Here is a 22,125-nt window from a genome sequence, read left to right as displayed (position 1 = left end):
TCTTCATTCAGTGTAGTGGTTGGAAAATTGCATTTGCTTCACACACACACTCCTCCAGTTTCATTCCTTCTTTTACTAGCAGTATAGCCATAAAATTCTTGAAGGTTGCCTTCAGCCTGCAGAGCCAATTTCTCATAATGATTCTGCTTTCCATATCTGGCCACTACTCTTTATTTCATAAGTCTTCTAGCCTTAATTCATGTCAATTTGCATTTTTATTGATGTATGAAAGTTTTAAGAGTTTAAGTTCTGGAAGAAAACGTCGGGACTTTCAGTACATCATCAACACTGTTTCCAACTGTAAATATGGGCAAAAATGTTAAAAAAAAACTTATAGAAAATTATATTAAAAACTTGTCTATATTGGTGTCGTAAACACATCAGTTCACCCATCATGTATGCAAAGCAAATGAAACTCAGAAAACAAACACAACAACTCATGACAAATAACTATGCCCAATTGGATTGCTTCCCACAACAACCAGTCACAGCCACTAAACACTTCTCGGTGCTACTGTCTCAGTGCACACCCTTCCCCCGGCTTCTGGGTCTTTTAAAAACCACTGGAATGATAAGAATTTGACATGCTGCGCCATCTGCATGTCTGTTTAAATGGTTCAAAGGTGATGGTATTTGTGACCGCACACTCGGGCTATTAACGCGAATGTGATGCAATATTTACACGTTGAAAAGTGTCCTCTTCATGAAGCATTAAATATATTGCGTTTAATTTTAGGAATCAAGCAAAGCCAAGAAACAATTAGGGGAGTCTTTAACAGGAATAAATGCAAACATATAATATCAGTGATATTGCTATTCGGTGGATGTGCACCACACACCTGGAATATTTGCCTTGATTTATATATATATATATATATATATATATATATATATATATATAACTTTCTACATCTTTCGCTCATCCAGAGATTTTTATTAAGAAGGTCAAGCACCTTTTGTCTACTTGTATATGGGATATATATATGACTTCTGCATTACTTCAACCTTGGTATCTCTCCCAGGTCTGGCTCCCCACTGAAGAGACCACAATAAAGTTTGAAACCAATCTGGGTAGTGGCCCGTCCCATTACGCATTGCATTATACATGCCTGAAAAGGGGGAGGGGGTGTTTTGCATTATGGGATACATACTAAGGCAAGTGATATGAAGTTATTAGCCTCTATATACAAGTAGCTGAGATGTGAATATATTTCAAGCACAAAACTTTGTTTTGCTTACTTGGGAAAAGGATTAAAACCAAGTATAAAATTTCTTGGTATCTTTAACATATTTTACACCCAAGGTAAAAAAACTATCTATATATATATATCATCATTCATCATCATCATATTCCTGATATATCAAGGGGGTGTACAGGCTATGATTCCAAAGGACTCCAAAATTACTGAGAAATTTGAAGAGCAGAATTATACACAGGAACCAGTACCAGTGGAGAGTGAAGTGAGGTGGGCACTGCAACAGATATCCAGTAAGAAAGCACCAGGAGGAGATGGAATACCCAATGAGCTGCTCAAAGCCCTGGGAGAAGAGGCAGTTAAAATTTTAACAGCTCTATGTCAGCAAATTTGGATCACAACTACATGGCCTAGAGAATGAAAAAAAATCAGTTTATATACCTTTACTGAAGAAAGGTGATGCAAGAGAGTGCAAAAATTACAGAACTATAGCATTGATTTCTCATGCAAGTAAAATCTTACTTAAGATCATTCAGAAAAGACTGGAACCATTCATGAAGAGAGAAATGCCAGATGAACAGGCAGGATTTCAAAAAGGCAGAGGAACAAGAGATCAAATTGCCAATGTGAGATGGATAATAGAAAGAGCACAGGAATATCACAAGAATGTCTACCTTTGTTTCCTTGATTACAGCAAGGCTTTTGACTCTGTAGATCATGTGTTAAGAACAATGGGAGTCCCAGAGCATTTCATTATCCTTCTGAGGAATCTTTATTATGAACAAGAAGCTACTGTCCGAACAGCTCTTGGAGAAACTGAGTATTTCACAATAGGTAAAGGGGTGCGACAAGGATGTATTTTATATCCATACCTGTTTAACTTGTACAGCGAATACATTTTAAGAATGGCAGGGCTGGAGGAGTCTTCAGTTGGAATTAAAATTGGTGGAAAAAATATTAATAATTTGAGGTATGACGATGATACCACCTTGCTAGCAGAATGCAAAGAAGATTTGAAGGAACTTATTGTGAAAGCTAAAGAAGAAAGTGCTAAATATGGTCTTAAACTTAACCTCAAAAAGACAAAAGTTATGGCAACATGTGAACTTAATGATTTTGAAGTGGATGGGAAGAAAATGGAAGCAGTTAACAATTTTGTGTTCCTAGGATCCCGAATTGATAAAGATGGTTATTGTACCGAAGAAGTTAGAAGATTATTACTCGGAAAAAAAAACAATGACAAATTTAAGCAAGATCTTTAAAGATAACGATATTAGCCTCAAAACAAAAATCAGAATCGTGAAAGCAATGGTATTCCCTGTGGTGCTATATGGATATGAAAGTTGAACCCTGAGAAAAAGTGAAAGAAGGAAGATATATGCATTTGAATTATGGGTTTGGAGACACTTACTAAGAATACCATGGACTGCAAAGCAAACCAATAAATCAGTGATAGACAGAATAAAGCCAGATTGCTCCCTTGAAGCTATGATCATCAAGCAAAAATTGTCATACTTCAGACATATTATGCAAGCAAATTACAGTCTAGAGAAGATGATGATGCTTGCTAAAGTTGATGGAAGCAGGAGAAGAGGAAGACCAAGAATTAGATGGGTGGATGGAGTTAAAGAAGCAACTGGAGTGTGCTTGGAGGTTCTGAAAGACATGGTCAGAGATAGATCGGAATGGCTATGATAGCACCACACATACAGGCTATGATAGCACCACATGAAAAATTACATCATTACTAACTTCCTATCTACAATTTTCCTCCAAATCAGTCTGTTACCTGTCAAGACTGGTTTAGACCTTTATTGAGATCTCTTCAGTGGGGAGCCAGACCATACCACCTGAGATTAGCTCTGCTAATGCATTCCTGGATGCTGACAATGTCAAGTTCTTTCCTAATATCCTCGTTTTTAATATAATACTGCCATTGATGCCATCTGTACATGCCCCTAATCTTTTTCTCAGGACTCGCATATCTGTGGTCTCTAGTCTTTGGTCAAGTGTTTTACTTCTGACCCAGCTCTCAGATCCATAAGTTAAAGCTGGCTTGAATACAGTCTTGTATACAGCAAATTTAATGTTTTGGCTAATTTCTCTCTTATTCCATATAAATTTCTTCAAGTGACTTCCTACCATACCAGCATTGTTGATTCTGTTGTCTATTTCCATATTTAATTTACCGTCTTCACTAAAAATCGTGTCTAAGTAGCTGAAATGTTTTACTTGTTCTATAGGTTCTCCATTTATAATGTAGTTGATATTTTCAATATTTCTGCCTATTTTCATTGTCTTTGTCTTTTAAATGCTGACCTTCATACCATATTTATTACAACAGTTATTCACTTTAGTCAGGGAATCTTGCAGACTTGTAGTGGATTTATTTAGAAGTATAGCATCATCCGCATAAAGCAAAGAGCTGACATTAACATCTCCAATTTTGATATCAGGTTTAATACCACTTTCCTTCATAATGTGATCCATATAGATAATGAATAACAGAGGGGATAATGTACATCCTTGTCTCACACCAGATTTAACATTAAACCATCTTCCTGTACTTCCTTCAATTCTAACTGCTGACTTACAACTCAAATAAAGACTAAGTATTGCTTGATATATTGCCCCATTGACACCATATAACTGAAGCGTTGAATAGCTTCTCTCTTGGCACCTTGTCATATGCCTTTTCCAGATCGACAAAACTTAAATACAGATCTTTGTTATATTCCCATGCTTTCTCGACTATTTGTCGTAAAGTGAAGATCTGATCCTGATAGCCTCTATTTGGCCTGAATCCAGCTTGTTCTTCACCAAACTTTTCTTCCACAATTCTTCTCAACTGTTTCTCAAGTATACTTGCAGAGATCTTGCTAGGAACACTAAGTAGGGAAATACCTCTGTAATTCTCACATGCAGTTTTATTTCCCTTTTTATATATGGGTACTATGAGAGCTCTACTCCAATCATCGGGAATTCGTCCCTCTGTCCAGGCTTTCTTAACTATGCAGTGCAGCCACTGTTATACCACTCTTATACCACCATACTTCAGCATTTCTGGTCGAATATCATCTACTCCTGCTGCCTTTCCACATTTCAAGCCTTTGATGGCTTTTTCTACTTCTAGTATGGATATGTATTCCTGACTGCATGCCTGGTCGGTGTTTTTTACCACTGTGCTGTCATCACTGCTTGTTTCATTTAGCAGTTTTTCAAAGTAATTACTCCATACTTCAAGGATATCTTTTTCTCCCGTTTTCATTTCACCTTTATCATCTCTAATTCTTTTTACAGCACTCTTTCCTCCATTCTTAAGCTTCTTCAACAACCTCCAGAATATTTTGCCACATTCTTGATATTTATTTTCTATATTCTTGCCAAAGCCCTCCCATGACTTTTGTTTAGCTAGTTTTACACAGTGTTTAGCATTCTTGCATTTGTCTCTATATTCTCTAAGAGCACAAGCTGACTTATTTGACAGGAACTTTTGGTATGCTTTCTTCTTTTCCTTTACTGCCTCTTTAACTACCTGTGTCCACCAGGGAGTTCTGATTTTTTTATCCTTACAGATAAGCTCACCACATGCCTCTCTGGCAGAATCAATCAATGTTTTCTTCAGAGTTTGCCGCTGAATCTTCAAGGTTTGATTCCTGTTCTCAAACTCTTTAATTTTTTCTTCAATAATCTTTGTGTATTTTAGCCTACAGTTCACATCTGAGAGCTGCTCAACTTTTATTCGCTTTAAAACTTTCTTACATGTTATTCTTTTCAATATGAAATTCAATTTTATCCTGCTCAAGACTAAATAGTGATCACTTCCAATTTCAAATCCTCTATACACTCTGGTGTCCTGCACCAGGGAGAAAACATCACTATCAACAATAACATAGTCAATGAGACTTTTCTTATTCCTAGCCTCTTCTCTCCATGTGAATTTGTGTACATTTTTATGTTGGAACATGGTGTTAGTAATAACCAGTCCATGTCCTGAGCAGAAATCCAACAGATATTTGCCATTATTATTAGCTTTGCTCTTTTCTCCAAATTTTCCCAAAATATTTTTGTATGTCATTTCCTGCTCTGCTATTTAGATCCCCAACAAGGACCAACTTTTCCTTTTTCATTGTGTCAGTTGCTTTTTCTAAAGCCTCAAAAAATTCCTCCACTTCTACCTTAGTAGAACCTTCTGTGGGACCATAGGCACAAATAAGTCTCATTGTCCAGTTACCCAGTCTCATATTTGCCCACATTACTCTACTTGAGACTGACTGCCATTCAAGAAGATTAGCCTCGTATTTTGTGTTGAATACTATGGCTACTCCTTCTTTTCCTTGATTGTCATTGCCTGAATATAACATTTTGTATTTATTGCTCAGAAAGATCTCACCAGTTTTGGTCTTTTCTGTTTCAGTCACCCCTATTATGTCGATCTGGTACTTATCTAATTCCTCAGCTAGCTCCATTTTTTTGCCATTCAGGCTTCTTACGTTGATAGTACCGATCTTTAACTCTGGTGATGTTGAGTTGGGGTTTATTTTCAGATTTGTTCCAGTAGCTGACTTTTCGCTGTTCGCCCTGGTTCCCTGGCGAAAACAACGGGGGCCTTGTTTAACAGGGCGACGCCCCAGCCAGCATGAAATTTTGTCATGTTGTACCATCATTCTATATTTTGGTTTAACCAATAAGAATACAATTTGGTCGGCTAAATCCCAAATTGCCAGTCCATCCTCGTCCGTTCAGTATCCAAGTAGATACCCAACAGGGTGCACCCAACACGAGAAGGTGAGGATTGGACATTAGGTCAGAAGCCCTGGTTGGTTCTCCTCATTCCTTTAAAGGCTATGTGGAGGTCTCCTCTCAGTTATACAGCTTTGACCCTTAAAACCTGAAATTAAACACTGGCATTCAAGTCAACGTACAAAGAGAAGGGAGGAGGTTGTCGTTGCCAGGCTCCGCATAGGTCACAGTCACCTTAAGCATTCTCATTTACTGAGAGCTGATGACCCTCCCATATGTGAAAAATGCAACACACATCTCACCATTCATCATATTCTGGTAGATTGTCAAAAATTTACACAAGAGAGGAATAAAATTTTCACCTATCTAACCAAGCCATATACACTCAGGGAAATGCTAGCAGACTCAGGTAAACTGCACGACGTTTTTAATTTTTTAGAAAGAATTAATTTGTACAAACACATTTGACCATAAATTTGTTTATATGTAAATACTTTTTTTGCTTAACCTTTATACATACATATTATTCATTAGGTTAAATCTGACCAATTATGTATTACCATAGGCCAGGGCAAACCTTTTTAGTGTGTCAAACATCTTTTTTTTAAATATTGACGTTGTTGATGTGCCACTTGCATACGTGCATTAGAAATTTAACTACTTAATCATAGATGGTGACTTATACATATCACATTAAGCTATTTATTTAATAGGACATTGATATACAATCTATGAAATCATATTATACAATTAATTTAATAAACTGAAATTATCGAAATTAGTTTTTTCATCAGAATACCAATATTTTTCAACATCCAAGGTGTGCCACCTGAAACCCTCAAGTGTGTCAGTGCTGACACGCGTGTCATAGGTTTGCCATCACTGCCATAGGCCTTGATCTTGTATATTTGTATCCCTGCTGTAATTTTGCTAATATGTATATACCATAATGCTAAACTTAAATTGCATGCATCAGTGCTGTATAATAATTCCTTTCTGACTCTAAGTATTAGTATAATAATGTTTGTTATAATCTTACTAGACACAGACACTACTTTCCTTGACTTGTTTTGTATATACATATGTTAACCTATAGTTATCTATTTATGTACTGCTGAAATCTCTGCAGTAATTTTGTTTATATGTAGATACTGCATCACTTAACATAAATTTTGTGCATGCATCTTATTTACTACTTTATTTTTCGAATAATCATGTAGTGCAGGACATTTTACCAATTTTTTGTGTACTTTCTAGTCATTCTGTTTACATGTATTGCTAAATTCTGTTTATACTGCATTGCTAAATTCTGTTTATACTGCATTGCTAAATTCTGTTTATACTGCATTGCTAAATTTAATTTTCATTCATGCATATTGTATAATAATCCCTTTTTACCTATTTTTGTACTGCTATAAAGGCATCTATTATAATTTTACATATATGTAGATACTGCATTCCTTGGCTTAGTGTTTCATATATTATGTATTAACTTACATTAACTAATAATTAAGGACTTGACAGCGTACACTAGAAATATAAATTAAAAACAACTTTAATAAATACTTTCCGATATTTCGGCAATGTCACGTTGCCATCTTGTTGGGAACTTAAAATAAAGAACAGGTGCACGCAAGTGCTACATAACAGCAAATGAGAAACGAAGCGAGGAAGCTACCATTTTCCTAAAGTCCTGATGGTGCCCCCTGGCGGGCTGTATTGGTAATTATTGGCCTTTGGGCTGAAGTTCTTATATATGTTTCCCAAATTTGGGGCAGCCTTATGCACCCAAATTTGATGAGGTTTGGCATGTTCCTAAGGGCTTATTGGCCTTTGGGCTGAAGTTCTTCTGATATATGTTTCCCAAATTTGGGGCAGTCTTATGCACCCAAATTTGATGAGGTTTGGCATGTTCCTAAGAGCTGATTCCATGAATAGTCTTTCATATTTGAACTTGCTGTGGTGTATTACTGTGGCTTTCTTCCACCTTATTTTGTGGCGGGTATCCAGAGCATGGTCTGCAAGCCCAGAGTGGCTGTACTGGTGAAATCGGATGTAGTCCTTGTGTTCTGAGATTCTGATATTTGCTGTCCTGCCTGTTTAGCCAAAGTAGGACAATTTTGGACAACCCCCCCCCCCCACACACACACACAATAACAAAAATATGGAGTTATTAAGACACTATTCAACAGGGCAAAACTTATCTGTTCAAATGATCAAGCCATAACCACTGAACTAAATCACAACCTTAACACTTTCTCAGCCAATGGCAACCCTCCCCAAAAAATCCATAAAATACTTAAACCAGTTATCCACAACACTCCCCCTTCACAAAAAAGATTATTCTAAATCCATCACCATCCCCTACATCCGAGGCATCTCATAGAAAATCAACAAAATCCTAAAAAAACATGACTTAACCACTTGTTATAGACCTTATAGAAAATTGGTATCCCTTATCCGCTCCACTAAAGACCAACCACTTCCCCTAGACCTACCTGGTGTATACCAGGTCCCTTGCAGATGTAAATTGTTCTACTTTGGCCAAACAGGCAGGACAGCAAATATCAGAATCTCAGAACACAAGAACTACATCCGATTTCACCAGTACAGCCACTCTGGGCTTGCAGACCATGCTCTGGATACCCGCCACAGTAATACACCGCAGCAAGTGCAAATATGAAAGACTATTCGTGGAATCGGCCTCAGCCCTTAGGAACATGCCAAACCTCATCAAATTTGGGTGCATAAGACTGCCCCAAATTTGGGAAACATATATAAGAAGAACTTCAGCCCAAAGACCAATAATTACCAATATAGCTTGCCGGGGGGCACCATCAGGACTTTAGGAAAACGGTAGCTTCCTCGCTTCGTTTCTCATTTGCTGTTATGTAGCACTAGCACTTGCGTGTACCTGTTCTTTATTTTAAGTTCCCAAGAAGATGGCAAAGTGACATTGCCGAAATATCGGAAAGTATTTATTAAAGTTGTTTTTAATTTATATTTCTAGTGTACGCTGTCAATTCCTTAATTATTAGTTTTCATGTTTAACAAGCGTATAAGCCTTTCAACAAGAATAAACTTATATTGTTAACTACTGATGTACTACTATAATAACCTCTGACCTTGTGTGTTGCTGTGTCCTCTGCAGCAGTTCTGTTTACCTAGAGATGCTACTTTGTGAAACTAGATTCTTGTACAGACATATTTACAATTTTCTGTAAATGCTAATGTTGTACCCTTTAGTATGACAGTATGACCTTTGTAGTTTTTGTGCCAAATAAATTATAAACCAAACCAAACAGTCAACCCTGTTCTGAAAATATTAAATTGAAAAGTCCATAAATAAATTGCAGATGTTCCGTCATAGGTCGCATGCAATTCTTAGTATGTATTCTCAAATCGTCTACTCAACCCCCCCCACCCCAAGCCAAGATTAAATCCTGAGTGTGCTACTGGTTCAAGTAACCCTTATTTTACTTAATAATGGCCCCAAAGTACAAAAGTAGGATATGTCAAAAAGAAGCTGTAAAGTGTATCATTTTAAGTGAAAAGTTCTTGACTTTATAAAATAATAAACAAACAATAATAATAAAAAAAAAAAATGTATGCTGAGGTTGATAAGATTCCATTCACATAACTTTTATTACAGTATGTGTTATAATTGTTCTATTTTATTATTAGTTATTGCTGTTCATCTCTTACTGTACCTAATTTATAAATTGAACTTTATCACAGATATGTACTGATAGGAAAAAACATAGTATATATAGGGTTCGGCACTATCTGCATGCTTCCCTCACAGATAACGAGGGGGGGGGGCTACTGTTATATGCAATTAATTTTTACACTATTATGATTAATCTTTTCTTCAGTTAAAGTATAGCACTATTGGTAATTTAACATCACACAGCTCATTCTAGTTCGAATAAATCAACTGTTTGTATTCCACCTTGTAATAACAACTGTTTTTTAAGCCACTGACAATGGTGTGTTAATTTCAGACTGAAATGTATGGGCAGCATATTTAATAAATAATACTTTTTACCTTTTATTTTTGTGTATATATTGTATAGAACTGTCACACAAGTTTCTCTAAAAACAAGAATAGAAAGCCTGGTCAGAGGATTGAATTCCAGATGTACCACTGTTTTGGCTGTACTGGAATAGCTTTCATAGCAAAAATACAAAAAAGGGGAATATAACAATCTGAAAATTATGGGAAATTTCTCCACTGAGATTTAGCCAAAGTTAGATTTACACAAGCATAATTTAGAGAAGGTTGAGAAGAATTGTGAAAGAGAAACTTGGAGAAGAACAAGTTTCAAACAAAACAGAAACCATCAAGAGCAGATTTTCAGTTAGTGACAAGTAGTTGAGAAATCGTAGAAATATAACAACAATCTGTATTTGTATTTAAGTTTAGATCTGGAAAAGACAAATGACAAGGCACCAAGAGAAAAGCTATTAAAACACTACAATTGTATGGTGTGAATGAGTCATATCTATTAATACAAATCTATATTTAAGATGTAAGTCAACAGTTTGAATTGAAGGAGATACAGGAAGATGGTCTGATGTAAAATTAGGTGTAAGAAACAAGTTAAGGGGAGGCCACAGTAGCATAATTTAGAGAAGGCTGAGAAGAACTGTGAAAAAGAAACTTGGAGAAGAACAAGCTCGATTCAAACAAAACAGAAATCATCAAGAGTAAATTTTCAGTTTGAGACAAGTAGTTGAGAAATCGTAGAAATATAACAACAATCTGTATTTGTATTTTACTTTTTAGTGCCTTATATCAGTTATATACCCTGAAGATGCCAACAGATTTAGTTGGTGAAACTAGTTGGTATAACTTAGTTGTTTATTATATACACTTGATCAATATAATCCGAATAAAAGTTTTTCCACAATCTGTATTTGTATTTAAGTTTAGATCTGGAAAAAGCAAATGACAAGGCACCAAGAGAAATAACAGGAAGATGGTTGGATGTAAAATTAGGTGTAAGAAACAAGTTAAGGGGGAGGCCACAGTATCTCCACTGTTATTCATCATCTATATCAGTGTTTCTCAACCTGTGGTTCATGACAATGGGACAGGTGGTCTGCAAGCAGACTTAAATAAATATATATATCTTAATTATCCAAACAAAAATTAAAATTGAATAAGTAAGAATTATTAAAATAAAATGGATACTTAAAACAACCAATAGCAGAAGAATGACGAGTAATAAAAGAGGGATGGAGTGAACGACAATATGGTTTTATTGCTTTCCCTTGCTGTTTTGTTAACATGTGTTATCCACATTTCAACCAATTGCTTATTGATTTTTATTATTGAAGGTTTTCCTCCTTCAACCAAGGCTCAGTCAACCTTCAGAAGTGCTAAGTGATACTTGGACAAAGTGTGTCGTGAGTTAACCCCAGTATTTATATATTTTCCGGAAACATTTGTTAATAAAGGAAAAGTGGCTTAGGCCAAGAAGTTTGAAAAGAAAAGCAAATGAAACAGGTGATGCTAACCCTAATTGTGATACACGTGTTGTAACGGTGAGTAAATCTGATACTATTAAAGTAGAAGAAACAAGAGTTCAAAGAAAAATACAGTAGGAAATATAACAGTTCATATTTGGAATTTGAGTTTACTTGGTGTGAAGATGAAAGTGAACAGAAACCTCAATGTGTTTTGTGTTATGAAGTGTTGTCGAACACTTCATAACACAAAACCACAAATTCATGATGTGGTAAAAACTGTGTTTGGCAAAAAGTTACTAAAAGATGTTGATTTGATTCCTCTTTCAAATTACACTGTCGGTAGCAGAATTAATGGCAGGTGACATAGAATCTCAGTTAATCAAAAGAGTTGAGAAGAGCCCTTAGTATGCATTACAAATAGATGAGACTACTGATGTTACAAATAATGTGCAGTTAATATGCTACATAAGATATGCCCATAATAACAACCTTCATGATTACGTTACTGTTTTCTAGAACTCTGACATCCTGAAGAACTGGAGAAGAAATATTTCACATTCTCAATAATTACATAATACACAAAGGGATCCAGTGGGAAATGCATGGGCTTCTATTTGGATGGAGCTTGTACTCTTAAAGGCAGGAATAGTGAGGTTGTTTCTAAGGTCAAGGAAGTAGCTCTGGAATGAATTGGGTACATTGTTTCATACATAGGGAAGCGTTATCCTCCAAAGGAATGCCACCAGAATTTAAAACTCTGCTATACAACACTGTAAAGCTAGTTAATTTTATTAAGGCTAGACTGTTAAATAATAGATTATTTTCAGTACTCTGCGATGAAATGGGCAGTGAATACATACAACTTTTGATCCATTCTGAAATTCGCTGGCTTTCCAGGAGCAAAGCACCAACAAGGTTATTTCAATTAAGGCATGAAATTTTATTGTTTGTAAATGATTTGCATCATTCCTTGTTGAGGAAGCATGGTTATCAACACTATCCTATCTTTCAGACATTTTTTCGAAATTAAATGAATTAAATCTCTCCCTTCAGGGAAATTCTTTAACTGTTCTTGATGCCTATGACAAAATAAAGACATTAAAGAAAAAAACTGGTGTTATGGATTAGTTATGTAAAAGGCATACAATTTGCACTTTTCTAACATTGGAATCCTTTTTAGTGGAAAATGATATTTTTCTTTATTATGAATTTCTGAAAAGGGTTTGTGATAACCTCAAAACTCTGAAACAGAATTTTGAAACATTTTTCGAATAACTTTTATAAGAAATTTCTGTGGATTTGCAATCCATTTCAGGCTTACAGTATAAGAATAACCTTTCGTTATCAAAAAAAGAAAAGTTAATTGAGCTTTCAAGTGACAGTGGGCTTAAAATGCAATTCAGTGATCTTGGTTTGGTTCGATTCTGGATCTCGCCTTTGGTGAGAAGTGAATTTGCCGAATTATCTGAAGAAGCACTGAAAATCGTCATGCATTTTTCTACAATCTATCTTTGTAAGAAAGGATTTTCAATGTTCCTTCAAATAAAAACAAAATACAGAAATCGTCTTAATGTGTGGGCCATTCTTCGACTGAAGTTGACCAATACTGAGCCAGATATCCAGCAAATCTGCAAGGGCTGAGAAGCTTAACCATCTCATTAAAAGTAAGTAGGAACATAATTATATCATATTATTTATTATTTAATAATAATTAAAACTTTGTTCAATGATTATACACTTTTAATCGTTTACTTCTAATTTAATTATGTTCCCATATGTATTAAAACATGCTTTTAGATTTATTATGTTATAAATGGCACAGTTTTTCCCAAATGTTGGTAATTCACCACATAGGTTTTTGTAAAAAAAATTACATAGCGTAGTGGTCCGTAGAATTGTTTTAGACATTTTACTGGTCCTTGGGCTTAGAAAGGTTGAGAAATGCTGATCTACATGAAAGTTGTCTTAAAGAGGATAGCAAAATTAGAGACATTAATCTTAGCTCTTTATGCAAATTATATTACACTCTTAAATAAATACAGCTGAAATCTGAAGGATTTCTTTATTAACCTGAATAGAAGTTATAATGAATTAGTATGGAAATTAGAGTAAAAAGATAAAGCCTATGAAAAATAGTCAGAAACATTAAAAGCATCAGCTGCATCCTGAATGGAGATGCCTATATAGAACAAGTAAAATATTTTAGCTATTTAGGCATAATTTTAGTGAAGACAGTATATTAAATATGGAAACCGAAAACAGAATAAGCAAAGTTGCAGGGGGGGGGGGGTGGAATCAACTAAATAAATACATATCGAATAAAAGAAAAATTAGAAGACTCAAGCAGCCCTATATACAAAACGGTCTTCAAATGAATTTTAATTTATTGGTATTAAAGCTGGGTTAGAAATAAGTGACAGTGATCAAAGACTAGACACAACATAGATATGACAATTCTGAGGAAAATTAGAAAAGTCAATAGGTGACATCAATGGCAGAATCATTATTATTATTTCAGGCTACTCCAGGGAGTCCTTAGACTCATCGAGGGAGGCTCTAAACATCGTTATTCCTTAAAATCATTTTGCCATGTACAGTTTTTTCTTGCTTGCAGCATATTGAAAGAACTGTTTGGGATTCTCTTTTGTTTGCATAGCTAGTTTCCTTTCATAATCGGCTTTTGATGTTTTTACCACACTCGTTACCCACACAACTATTCGACATTCTCACAGTATCTATCATACCTTGCCTTGAACTCGCTCACTGTCATATCATCCACAACAGACTCTGGCAGCTTATTCCACTCATTTACCACTCTAAAAGTAAAGAACCCAGCTCTAACACCCCTGCTAACCACACTCTTGCCCAGCTTCCATAGGTGTCCCATAGTTCTCCCACCACCACCAGTCCTGATCTCAAAAATATCCTCTGAATTGATCCTATAGAATCCTTTTAGCAATTTGAATGTCTCAATCATATCTCCCCTTTTCTGCCTATCAACTAGTTTGTGCAACCCACAAATCTTGCCCCCTGTTCTCATATGGTTCATTCCATAGACTTGCTATCATCTTAGTCACTCGCCTCTGGATCCTCTCCACCTCCTCCCCATCAAGAAGGAACCGAGGTGACCAAATCTGGGCACAGTAGTTGAGATAAGGTCTTATCAGGGCTCGGTACAGAGATACAATAACTTGCTTGTCTCTGCTCGTCAAGGTATTTTTCAACAACCAAGTGAGTTGATGAGCTGATTTAGCTACTTTTGCAATGTGCCCCCTAAACTTCATCTCCCTATCCACCAACACTCCCAAGTCCCTGGCCTCATCAATCTCTTGGAGTACAGTGCCACCAATCTTTTCACACCAAAATGCATAACCTTACATTTTGTCACATTAAATTGACATCCATTCTCCTTAGCCCAGAACTCCAATCTATCTAAGTCATCCTACAAGACTTTGACATCTTCTGCATTCACTATCGCCCTACCCAACTTTGTATCATCAGCGAACAAATGAACTGTTCCACTTAGATCCTTCCCTATATCGTTAATGAACAGATTAAACAGCAGTGGTCCAAGAACATAACCCTGCGGCACACCACTAGTCACAGACCGTCTTTTGGACGGCCTGTGACTAGTGGTGTGCCGCAATGGTGTGACTACTCCTGAATAAACTACTCTTTGATATCTCTCCATCAACCACCCATCTATCCATCTCACCAACCCTATATCCATTCCCATATGTTGTAGTTTACGGATTAGAATTCCATGTGGTATCCTGTCAAATGCTTTTGCCAGGTCCAGCAGTATCACTGTAAACCCATTTCCCTTATCCAGTTCTGACGTCATCTTGTTATAAAACTTGAGCAAGTTACTGAGGCATTATCTACCCTTCAAAGCCATGCTGCCCCTGTACAGTATCTCATTTTCATCAATCCATTCCTGTATTTTTCCCTTGACTACTTTCTCCAAGACCTTAACGACTCCTGATATGCTGATCGGTCAGTAATTTGCCACCATAGTCTTGGATCCTCCTTTATGCAGTGAAACTATTTTCCCCTCCTTCCACACCTTCGGGACCAAACCAGACCTGAGACTCAGATTAAACAACATGGTCAAGGGCACTGATGATTCCTTAGCCGCTTCACGCAAGACCCGTGCCGGTATACCATCCAATCCCACAGATGTATTCACATTAAGGTTCTGTAATACTCTATTCACCTCCACTTCATTCATCACAATTCCCATACAAACTAATGGTTCCTTCATTTTTTCAATGTCACCACCTGGATGATATACTTTTACAAAGTGCACGCTCAGTAACTCCACTATATCGACTGGTTCAGTGATAACCTTACCATCATTATTCCTTAAAATCATTTTGCCATGTACAGTTTTTTTCTTGCTTGCAGCATATTGAAAGAACTGTTTGGGATTCTCTTTTGTTTGCATAGCTAGTTTCCTTTCATAATCTGCTTTTGCTGTTTTTACCACACTCGTTACCCTTCTGGCCTGCACTTTATACCGTTCGTGTGCCTGCAGGTCACCCCTTTCTTTAAATTCCCTCCACAGTTGTTTCTTTTTTTGCAGCTCAAGCTTAATGGTGTTATTCATCCATTTAACCCCTACTTGTTTTACTATTCGGACCCTAGGTATACAATCAGCCATAACTTCCTGTAAATGCTCCTTGACCACTTCCCATGCTCTATCGACATCCAGCCCTTGCAGTTGTACATGCCATGGCACTGATCCAAGCAATCTCCTAAGCTTGTCAAACTTGCCAGTACGGTAATTCCACATATACCCTGTCTTAATCAAAAATTCCACACCTTTAGCCACCTCCCAGGTCAAGACCTTATGATCACTCTCACCAATAGGTGGCAACATGGTCATATTCATTACAGTCAAATTCTCAGATGCTATTACCAGGTCAAGCACTCTCAAACCCCTAGTATTTTCAATTACATGCTGTCTCAGATAGTTATCCCTTAATAATTGAATAAAATCCATTTCCTTCCTCACATGTGTCCTCTCCTCCTTCCAATCAATGTTACCATAGTTGAAATCCCCCATAATGATTACCCTCCTTCCTCTCATATCATCAATTTGTTTATGCATACTATCTCCACCATCTATTCCATCACCTGGTCTATAGCAGCACCCAACTGTATATTTTATTCTGCCAGTCTCAATCTCACACCAAATAGCCTCAAATGAGCTCCTTTCACTATCTTGCAATACAACTTCAATTCTCCTTGGCTGCAGTTATCAGCTATCATCAATAACACCCTCCCCCCATTTTATTCTCTCTGTCCCTCCTAAACACACTATCCCACTAACCTATATCATCTTCCGTCAGCCATGTTTCACTAATGCCAATAACCTGTGGCCAGGAAGAGCCAATCAAGGCCAAAAATTCTTCCTTCTTGTTCCTAATACTCCTGGCATTAGTATACACATGTCACAATCATATTAAAAAATGAAGACATTAAGAAGGATTTGACAGTTAGCATTCAGGAACATGTAAATTGAGATCATCTCAGATGATGATATGATAACTTAACAGAATGGGAGACAGGAATTTGATGATTGTTAATCATAAAGTAGTTTATTTGGAGTGCTGTAATAAATTTAAGAAACCTACATTGTTTTAAAAAAGTAATTTTAAATACAGCTATATTGAGGAAAACTTAAATTTAATCTTGTAACCTAAAATGTCAAGTTTATTTGAAGTTAATCCCACCCACAAAAGGTGTACATTTCATGCCATTGGATGGGTTAAAGATTAAATAACTTGAAAGTTTGTCTACAACCCAAAGATTGGTAGTTTATTTTTCAACTCATTACAGATACCCAATCAGAAATGTGATGGTTTTAGCACATAATGAAAATAACACATATGAATTTAACTTCATAACATAAGACTAAATTTTCTTACCTGATGCAACTTGGAATATGCCCAACTAAGAACACTATCAGTCTTCATTGACTTTCCCTGATATACCTGTCAGAAGAACATGGATACTCAATGAATATTTCAATATGTTTAGAAAACATGTTGAAAATCAATAGTAAGTTAATAATTCAAGAAAAACAATCTCTAAAATAGCCATTGAATGAAGATTAATAATTACATAATCAATCACATCCGATTAAGTTAGCAATAATTAGAGATATCTGGATCTAAATTTCACACTACATGAAATTTTGAAATGAACTGATTAAAAGTATTAAACCATATGCTAGAGTTAGTTATCATATAACTGCAGTAGATCTCTCATAGAACCCATCAAAAAAATAATAACAGTAATAAAATACAATAAAAAATAAATAAAAAAAGATAAAAATGAAGGTATGATATATGCAATCCTGAGAAGAGGATAAGAAAAATTATGGGGAACTTGAAGAAAAAGCCATATTTTTACTTTAAGACATACAGTTGAGAAATCATGGGAATATAATAGGATTTGTATTTAAGATTAATTTGGAGAAAAATTGTTGACCAGAAGTTAGTAATGGTGTAAATTTTTCATGTAGTGCTATTGTAATTATTCTGTAAATCCCACCCTTCCCCTCGAGTGTATATGTCAGTAATTTGATGATGATGATAAAAAAAGTTATTATGGATGACAATCTTTAGATGTAGAAGATATGCAATCATTTTTGCTTACATTATTCTTACCTGAGTTGTGTTCCACAAATACAAATGTAGGGATGAGGATGTGGTGATTCTAAATTTTAAAGCAACTCTTTTACTTGTAATTACAGCAAATCCAAGTTTTCTGAAAGGATCTATTTAAAAAAAATAAATAAATAAAATATTATTATAATAAGTGCCAATAGGTTGTTAGTATTTTCTCTTCCAACATATGTAACTGCTCTTGCATTTATCACTGAAACTACTAAGTTTTCATTACATTAAAATAAAAAAAAATAAATAAAAAAATTGCACTTGCTTTTATATTACTGGTTGAAAGTTTAGAGGCTCAAGCAGAAAGGGAGCAGGTATCTCACTAGAAGCAAGTGGCATCAATGTTGCCCCAACATTACCATGATAAGCCAGTAATCAACTTGCCACTGCTGACAAAATGTTCTTATTTTCTCTTCAAAAATATATAATTCATATTCTTTTTTTTTTTCTCTTTGTAACTGTAGCTAGAAACCTTTTTAAGTAAAAGAACAAGAATCAAATTATCTCTTAGTTGGCATATGGACAAATAATTTATATACATACATATAGAATCTATGATATATCTTGATATGAGTTATCTCGGAAGTCAGCCTCCTGGAAAAAAAATTATTACACCTCTTATTATAAAGCCAATTATAATGGTGCATTGATGGTAGTGGAAACTTCATGCAGTTCACTTCAAATGAATTGGAAAGTATCTTTAAACCTGCTTCATATCTGAAGCCCACTGTGACCAGGATGTTTGTGAATAGCCTCAGCTCAGATGTCAGATTTTCATTAGCCACATGAGAACACCACACTGCAGGCCTAAAGTAGTTAAAAAAAAAGCTTCATGACTGATCTCTAGAGCTGGATTATCTAATTCTGTAGAGTTCCACAGAATCCTAGTGTTAAGTGAGATTTCACAAGCAGGATTTAGTGAGAGATCATGATTGAAACAATACAATCATAAATAATATATACATATACACTGCTTCGAAAGAAGACAATGGACATCACAGTGTAAGGAACAGCAATGGTGTCCACCTTAATAAGATGTAGGACCTCCTTTCTCTGTGATGACTGAAGCAATATGCAGCAGCTAGGTTCTCGTTCCTGCACCCTGTTAGTACCCATTAGGGGAAGCTAAAGCTGTTATCAACCAAACGCAAGTGATTGAACTAAAATGCTCCCAAATTTCTGCCCTGGGGCCAGGCTTAAACATAATATCATTTAATATTGAAGGTTTCTCCAGTGTCAAGCAAGATCTCATTGCAAATATCTGCAGAGATAATGACTGCGATGTGCTCTGACTGCAAGAAACTCACAGAGGAGAAGGTGCTGCAAGACCTTACATTCATGGCACGAAACTCATCAAAGAAATACCTCACGATAAATATGGTAGTGCAATATTTACAAAAGAGAACTTGATCCCATCGTCTACTGACTCAGTGAACAACAGAAACATTGAGATTATTACAATCACATTTAAAAATATCTCAATCATCTCAGTCTATAAACCACCAGAAGAAGCGTTTTCCTTCCCTGACATCCTCCTCAATAATAATGCATACATGACTAATGTTGTATTAGGTGACTTTAGCAGCCATAGTGTTAACTGGGGTTACACAAAGTCCAACGAAGATGGAGAACTTGTTAAAAAATGGGCTGAAAACCTTTCTCTAAACCTGATACATAATCCAAAACTCCCGCATCTTTCAACAGTGGCGGATTGAGGCGAGGCTATAACCCTGACCTCATATTTATTAGCTCAAAAATATCCAACATTTGTGTTAAAAAGGTCTTAAATCTGATTCCACATACTCGACATAGACCTATAATGCTTCAATTCTACCCAGCAATTATGCCTAACATAGTCCCTTACAGACGACGATTTAATTTCCAAAAAGCTAACTGAAAGGTTTTCATGGAAGATCTCGACCGCTCCATAGAACAAGTTCCTCCAAATCCTCAAGAGCATCATGAATTCATAAAAATACTGAGGAAAATCTCCACCAAACACATTCCCCGAGGATGCCGCACAAACTACATTCCAGGTCTTTCCAGTGGCATACAAGCCCAGTATGCTGATTACTTACAACACCAACCCCTTCTCAGAAGAGACTATCCAAGCAGGAGAAAAATTATGCTCCAAGATGGCAGAGGAAAGACATTCCTCATGGAAAAAAGAAATAGAAATCCTTGATGACCCATAGTAGCAGAAAGGCATGGAACTTTATCAACAGAATTAGGAAGGATTTCACTAAGCCATATGAGCATCTGCAGGTAACAGCTAATCAAATTGTTCACCAGCTGCTGCTGAATGGAAAATTCCCTAAAAAGCACACAAAAAAGAAGATACTTAGAACCCTCAAGTGAGGAACAAAATATGATTAACTCAGATTTCACCATCACTGAACTCAACGCTGCCATAAACCTATTAAAACCTAGAAAATCTGCAGGCCTTGATGATGTCTGCAATGAACAGATTAAACATTTTGGAAACAGGACTAAAGAGTGGTTATTAAACCTATACAACACTTGCCTCAGAACCCTAAGGATACCAACTATCTGGAGGCATGCCAAAGTGGTGGCCTTTCTGAAACCAGGGAAAACTCTAACAGAAGCAAAAAATAACAGACCTATATCACTACTCAGCAATCTCTTTAAACTCTATGAATGATTCTGAATAGGCTACAACCCCTAATCGAACCCCATCTTATTGCTGAGCAGGCTGGCTTTAGACCAGGTAAATCCTGCACATCACAAATTCTCAACCTCACTCAATATATAGAAAATGGTTATGAGCAAAAACTAGCCACAGGAGGAGTCTTTGTAGACCTAACTGCAGCATATGATACCATAAAGCATCTCATACTGAGAAATAAAATATAAACAATAACTAGAGACTATCGCCTTGTCTTCCTGATCCAATCACTCTTGGAAAACAGATGCTTTTACGTGGACCTGGGGGATAGGAAGAGCCACTGGCACCTCCAAAAATATGGCATCCCCCAGGGAAGTGTGTTATCACCATTACTTTTCAACATCTACGTCAATGATCTCTCCATCTTTCCAGGAACTAGAAATTTTATCTATGCTGATGACCCTGCCATAGCTACTAAATCAAAAAATTTCAAGTCCATTGAAACTACTCTATCACTTGCCTTAAATAGTCTAACCACATACTATATCAGCAATCAACTAAAACCAAACCCCTTGAAAACCTAGCCCAGACTGGCCTTTTCCACCTTAACAATAAGGAAGCCAACAGGAAGCTACAGATTTCTTGGATAGGCTCTAAAATAGAACATTCCTGGAACCCAATCTACCTCGGTGTGACTCTTGATTGCACCCTCTTATATAAAACTCACATAGAAAAAAAAAGGCAAAAGTAAATGCAAGAAACAATATACTAAGAAAGCCTACCTCCTCCAAATTGGGTGCAGACCCTAACACACTGAGATTTTCTGCCTTGGCCCTTTGCTATTCTTCTGCTGAATATGCCTGCCCAGTATGGTCCAGATCCTGCCATGCTGAAAAACTTGATCCAGCATTGAATGAAAGCTGCCACTTAATTACAGGATGCCTGAAACCAACACCACTAAAAGACCTGTATACTCTGGCTGGTATTGCATCCCCTTCAATTCGAAAATCTGCATTCTCAGCTGATGAAAGAAGCAGACAAATGAATGATGAATGCCACCCCACTATTCAGCCAGACCGCGGTGCCCCAAAGACTAAGATCCCGCCATAGCTTCCTGGCAACCTAAAAACCTCCCAGAGACAAGACTTCAACAATGGCTTGCACTATATCCTGAAAATAACACTGGTATTCCAACAACTGAACATCTTCCATGTGGTGCCCACTTGGAATGGAATACTTGGAAAAGCCTCAACAGACTGCGAAAGACAGGACGCTGCAAACAAAACCTCATCAAATGGGGCTACCTCACTGGTCCAGACAATTGTGAGTGTGGGACAACCCAGTCCATGGAACACCTTCTTTCGTCCATCACCTTGCACAAAAGAGGACCTTATATCCT

The 22,125-nt window shown here is 36.4% G+C and overlaps 1 protein-coding gene across 1 annotated transcript in view; it reads right to left on the bottom strand.

Annotated features, from left to right (window-relative positions):
• The window catches only part of LOC150097320 (thioredoxin domain-containing protein 11), a 243,433-nt gene that overhangs the window by 141,222 nt on the left and 80,086 nt on the right, over positions 1-22,125 (bottom strand). The window contains exons 5-6 of the mRNA XM_090407348.1: positions 18,092-18,201; positions 17,348-17,413 (exon numbers count right to left, since the gene is read on the bottom strand). Coding sequence (XP_090263474.1) covers positions 17,348-17,413; positions 18,092-18,201 — 176 coding nt within the window. The remainder of the gene's footprint in view (positions 1-17,347; positions 17,414-18,091; positions 18,202-22,125) is intronic.

This window comes from Typopeltis vanoorti, chromosome 17, assembly GCF_054136105.1.
Source record: "Typopeltis vanoorti isolate ZY-2024b chromosome 17, IOZ_Tvanoo_1.0, whole genome shotgun sequence".
Taxonomy (NCBI): Eukaryota; Metazoa; Arthropoda; class Arachnida; order Uropygi; family Thelyphonidae; genus Typopeltis; species Typopeltis vanoorti.
Note: the sequence above shows the minus strand (reverse complement) of the source record. Positions and strands in the feature narration are given on the sequence as shown.